The sequence below is a fragment of the Lactuca sativa genome, chromosome 3, assembly GCF_002870075.4.
Source record: "Lactuca sativa cultivar Salinas chromosome 3, Lsat_Salinas_v11, whole genome shotgun sequence".
NCBI classification, from domain to species: domain Eukaryota; kingdom Viridiplantae; phylum Streptophyta; class Magnoliopsida; order Asterales; family Asteraceae; genus Lactuca; species Lactuca sativa.
In genome coordinates, this window is record NC_056625.2 from 173,786,088 (window position 1) to 173,791,455 (window position 5,368).

Here is a 5,368-nt window from a genome sequence, read left to right on the forward strand (position 1 = left end):
TATATATATATATATATATATATATAGTCTAATAAATGAATGTTTTTTTGACACATGTCACATTTTCATTCAATTTGTCAAATGTTATTTTGTTGTTATTTTAAATTAATTTTTTTTCCACATGTCATTTTATGAGTTTTTCTATTTTAATAAATTTCACATAATACTTTAATATAATACTTACAATAAATTTAATAATAAATGAATATCAGTTTTATTAATAGACTTATCTTCTTATTTCAAAATTCTCAAATTAAAGCTCATTAGTTTATTTTGTTTATTTATTTAAATATAAAAGATAAAAAAAAAAAATCAATTTTAATAATTCATTATCTTTCATATTTTTTTATAAATCCAAAGTTATTAAATATTTAGACCTTTATATTTAATTTTTTTAATTAATTCATGTAATACATGGGTCTTACACCTACTATATATATATATATATATATATATATATATATATATATATATATATATATATATATATTTGTTTTTTAAAGTGAATCAAGAGGTTTCTTCACTTTTCTAAACAAGAATAACGGTCATTTACATCGCTTTCATATTGACAATTGCATTCAATACCCACTCATCACCAAGACCTACATGCTCAATTTGGACTGAGACATTAGATGTGAAAGAAAAAGCACATAAACAACTGTTAATTATTATTCTAGACATTTGCTTTTGTATTGTGTAAATGTACAGTCTTGGCTGACTTGCGAGACTAAGAACTTTGATAAATAAAATATTAACGATAAGTTGATGATCAAATTTCACAAGTTAATTTCTAAACTGTTAAGAATTTTTAACACTAAATTTAAATTTAAATGGCTTCATGTTGCTCCAAATTTATTGATGTAAAAAGCAAGACAAAGTAAGGTAATCGAGAGATAAAACGTAAAAGAGCACACAAACGTGCATTTATATCTCATACATTGTATTTATTAGGAGAAAACTTCTTATGCACTGTCAGTGCAATTATTATTAATATTTGACAAGTACTATAAGTAAATACTACATGTAACATGGGTCATTAATTAGATTCAACCCTAGAAAGATGATTAATTAAGATATAAACGTACCTCAGTCATCCTTAATCAATAAGCTAATGAATAATTTATCTATTAAGACGTAAATATTACATAATTAAACTTCGAATAATGGAAGCTTCCGGGCTATCGGCGTCAATGGTGGATAATAACTGTGATAGTCGGTCGCTAAGGTCATCAACCTCCCTATGCAGGCTTCTCACATAGTTGCAAGTCTCTTGTAGCACCTTTGAAGCGGAAGCCTATAAATTTCAAAAAGTTTAAAATATTGAATATTTTCCAACAAATAACAAAACTATAGAATCTTATTTTTCGAATTAAATACCCGATAACGCAAAGAGCAAGTTACAAAACCTTGTTGGATCGTTGGATACGAGTCCCTGGAAGAAGTTGTTGTAGCTTGGAGATGAGCTGTATAATCTGATCGTCCGTGATTCTTGAAGCCCCTGATGATGATTGCCTTGATCTTCTGCTTGACATTTTATATAGTGGAACAATATTTATGAATATACTATGTTTTCTCCTCGCGTTCGTATGAGAGATTGCTTTTGATAAGAATAGATATGTTAGAAGGTAGAAGAAGTTTAAAGAAAAATGCATGTATATATAGAGCAATCAAGTGGATATATATATATATATATATATATATATATATATATATATATATATATATATATATATATATATATATATATATATATATATATATATATATATATGTAAAAACATTGTTTAACAAACCGACATTGTGCTAGAACTTCTCCAACGTTTATGGTACATAAGAAAGAGTAGACTCCACAACTCCCTTACTCCAAAGCAATTGTCTTCGTCCTATCCAACACACACACACACACATATATATATATATATATATATATATATATATATATATATATATATATATATATATATATATATATAGTCTAGTTGATGACAAATCTTTTTTGGGTGAAAACATCTTAAAAAGAATTGAAAAAAATAAAAATAAAATACGAATCATAAATCAAACATTATACTACACCGTAAAGAAAGAATTGAAAAAAAAAAATAGATCATTAAAACTGAATCATAGATTATAAAATTGATCAATGTTTCAATTTTAATGGTCCAAAAAAATTTTAATTTTTTTTTTCTCTCTGATATAGTATTATACTAAATTTAATTGTTTGTATTTTTTTTTCAATTTTTTAAAGTATTCTTACGAGTAGTCACCCAAAAAAAAGTTCTCACCCCATCCTATATATATATATATATATATATATATATATATATATATATATATATATATATATATATATATATATATATATATATATATATATATACATTACACATTAGACCATAATATTTTGTGAGATATTGAGATATGATTTTAACTAGTCATCTGTGTTTAAACAAAAAAATTCTAAAAGGAAAAGAAACGTAAAAAAATAATTAAAAAATATATTTTTTATTATTTACGTCATTTTTTATATACAAAAAAAATATTTGAAAAAAAATAAAAAATAAAAGAAATTTAAAAAAATCCACTTCACCATGAAAATTCATTAAATATTGTAATAGAATATTCCATTAGAATGTTACTTATAAATGTATCTATATATATATTATTTTACTATAATATTATATTTTATAATTTCTTTTTGGAAGTTTTAGAATATTATAATAGAATATTACATGTATTATTCTACTTTACTTTTGTATGTTTACAATTCTCTCTTTGTTGAAGTATATATATTCTATAATTCTAAAATACAAAAAAAAAGTGAAAAAAATATAATTTTTTTATTATTATTTTCATCATTTTTATACAAAAAAAATTAAAATTAAAAAAAGTTACAATAATATGGAAATTCATTCAATGTTCTAACATAATATATATATATATATATATATATATATATATATATATATATATATATATATATATATATATATATATATATATATATATATATATTTTTGTGTGTGTTATTCTACTAGAATAATCTATTATATAATCTTTTTGGAAATTTTAGTATATTTAACAGAATATTACATGTATTATTCTAATCTCGTCTTTTTTAGAATTTTTGCCTTGTTGACATGATTTTTTTTTTCAAAATTTTATATTGGAACTAAAAGATGACGAAAACTAAAAAAAGTAATTTTTTTTTGACGTTTTTTTTTTTGTATTTTAGAATTTTCTTTTAATTGTGTTGATTTTCAAAATGATTGGTTAAGATTGCATCATATGTCTCTCAAAAAAACTTGTTCTCTATAGACTTATATGACTGTGAATTGATGTATAGTGGATGGATCAGAAAGAGATGTATGAAAAATTCTAGGTTTGAGAGAGTTGGTGCATGATCTGGTAACCATGTTATGAGTCTTATTTAGAGTGGGTCGATAATGTGAGGTTGAAGGTTGAGTGTGCTTTGCACGAGAACTGACCGTCGAGGTTTGATAGGATGGAGTATCAGAGTGAATAGGATGGGAGGGAAGTTGATGTGTGTGGGTAATTGAAGATGTGGAAGTGGAAGAGGATGCGGAGGGAGTTAAGGATGGCAGAGGCTGTGATGGTGGTGTTGTATATGAGAGAGATGCAACTTGGGAAGTAAGTGACCATTAACATCAAAGGCAGGCGGAATAGTAGATGAAGTTTGTTGGATATGGGGGTTAAATAGGGAAAAATGGTTTCATTAAAAACAACATGGCGTGAAACATATACACAGGATGATGGTTGATGGAAACAAAGGTACCCTTTGTGCGTCATACTGTAGCCAAGAAAGATATAGGGAAGTGAACGAAAATTGATTTTTTTAGAATTGTACGGGCATAAGAAGGGGTATCATAAGTAACTAAAGGTTTTGAGGAAGGTGTAGTCTGGTATTTTGTTTACCAGAAGCATGAGAGTTATTTGGAGATGATTGGACCCAGGTAGAAGATCATTGGGCTGCCAAGGCTGTGCAACTGGAGATAGGAGACGCAGAGGTTGGAATGGAATTGAAAATTGGGACATGACGAGTATGTTCATGTTCTATTTATGCCTCTTCTTGCAGAAGAAAACCAACAAGATTATCAATAGTGATGTTATCCGACTGCATCATGAACGTTGTGGCAAAGGCGACATAGGAGGAGTCAAGTCCTATGAGAATGTAGCTAATCAAATCTTCTATAACGTCCGTGTTTCTAGGCTAGGCATTAATGATGATGTAATAGTCTAGGTCAACCTTTGTAATTTGTTTTGAAATAATAAGATGTATTATTTGAGTATTTTGTGTTTTATACTTAGTTATTATAATTTAATGAATTAAGGATAAAAATAAGCATTGAAAATAAATGATAGATAGCCCCGATATTTATGAAGAAAGTTGTAGTGGTTGAAATAAGGATTCCGACGATATAAAGAATACCGAAATTCGAGTTGTAACAAAGAAGTTATGACCTGTCGAAGTTCCGTGACAGAACCGGCACGACACTATATGACGAAAAAAGTGAATTTACGATAAAGTGTTTTTTAGCATTAGTGATCTAAACAAAAGTCCTAGTATATGTTAAACCTAGAGCGTGCATAAAAAGAATGTCCAAATCTGACTTCGTATGAGGAAGTTATGATTTTTCTAAGTTTCAACTTAGTTGTATGCAGCCCGAAACTCGAATTTTAGATCGAGTGATTTTTATCCGAAACAACCTAAACGTGAATTGAAGATCTTGTTGATTGTAGCTTAACAGTAAAAAGACAGACAAAAACCGATATCGGATGAAGAAGTTATGATTTTTTAACGGACTTTTCTTATCCCTACCTGTTAAAAATATAACTTTAAAAATAAATTCAAAATTAGCCAATGGAGTCTAAACGAAAGTTGTAGAGCATGGTCTCACCTACGCGTGGATATAAAGAACATAAAAATGGAGCTCGTAGGCGAAAGTTACGAATTTTTGAAGTTTGAAAATCAGGAGTACGCCGAGCGTACTCGTGTTTACGGTCCGAGATTTGCCACGTAGCCCTACTTCTTCGCATGAGAGACACGTGTCACAGCCTTGACACGTCTGATATGATCCCTTCGTATGCCCAACGTACTCGATATACGCTCAACGTACTGGTTGAAAAAGGAGTACGCCCAACATACTCTAAAGTTACGTCCAACGTAACTCGAGTATTCAGCCCCTATAAATAGTGATCGTTGACATCCGAATTTACGTTTACAATTTCTGTCCTCCCACCCTATATTTTCTTTTTACCTACAAAAAAACCCCCAAGCCTATTATATCATCCTAGCATCGTAAGTAAGTCCCGGAGAACCCAAAGATACCAAGAAAAAGAGTTTTCGAGC

The 5,368-nt window shown here is 28.1% G+C and overlaps 1 protein-coding gene across 2 annotated transcripts; it reads right to left on the reverse strand.

Annotated features, from left to right (window-relative positions):
- Nucleotides 1-894: 894 nt before the first annotated feature.
- Nucleotides 895-1,892, reverse strand: LOC111885301 (transcription factor PRE5). 2 transcript variants are annotated; one of them, XM_052770073.1, is made up of 3 exons: nt 1,798-1,892; nt 1,407-1,597; nt 895-1,294 (listed from the first exon to the last, which is right to left on the reverse strand). In XM_052770073.1, the coding sequence occupies exons 2-3, from the start codon at nt 1,530-1,532 to the stop codon at nt 1,142-1,144; spliced, it is 279 nt and encodes a 92-aa protein (XP_052626033.1). In that variant the 5' UTR covers nt 1,533-1,597; nt 1,798-1,892; the 3' UTR covers nt 895-1,141. The 2 variants fall into 2 exon arrangements, with proteins under 2 accessions (XP_052626033.1, XP_023737331.2); XM_023881563.3 differs by lacking the exon at nt 1,798-1,892 and having other exon boundaries at nt 1,407-1,653.
- Nucleotides 1,893-5,368: the final 3,476 nt, after the last annotated feature.

Coding starts and splice junctions, on each gene's coding strand:
- LOC111885301 (XM_023881563.3), bottom strand. CDS start 1,652: ATGCATTTTTCTTTAAACTTCTTCTACCTTCTAACATATCTATTCTTA. Junction 1,295..1,406: donor GTATCCAACGATCCAACAAG/GTTTTGTAACTT, acceptor TGAAATTTATAG/GCTTCCGCTTCAAAGGTGCT.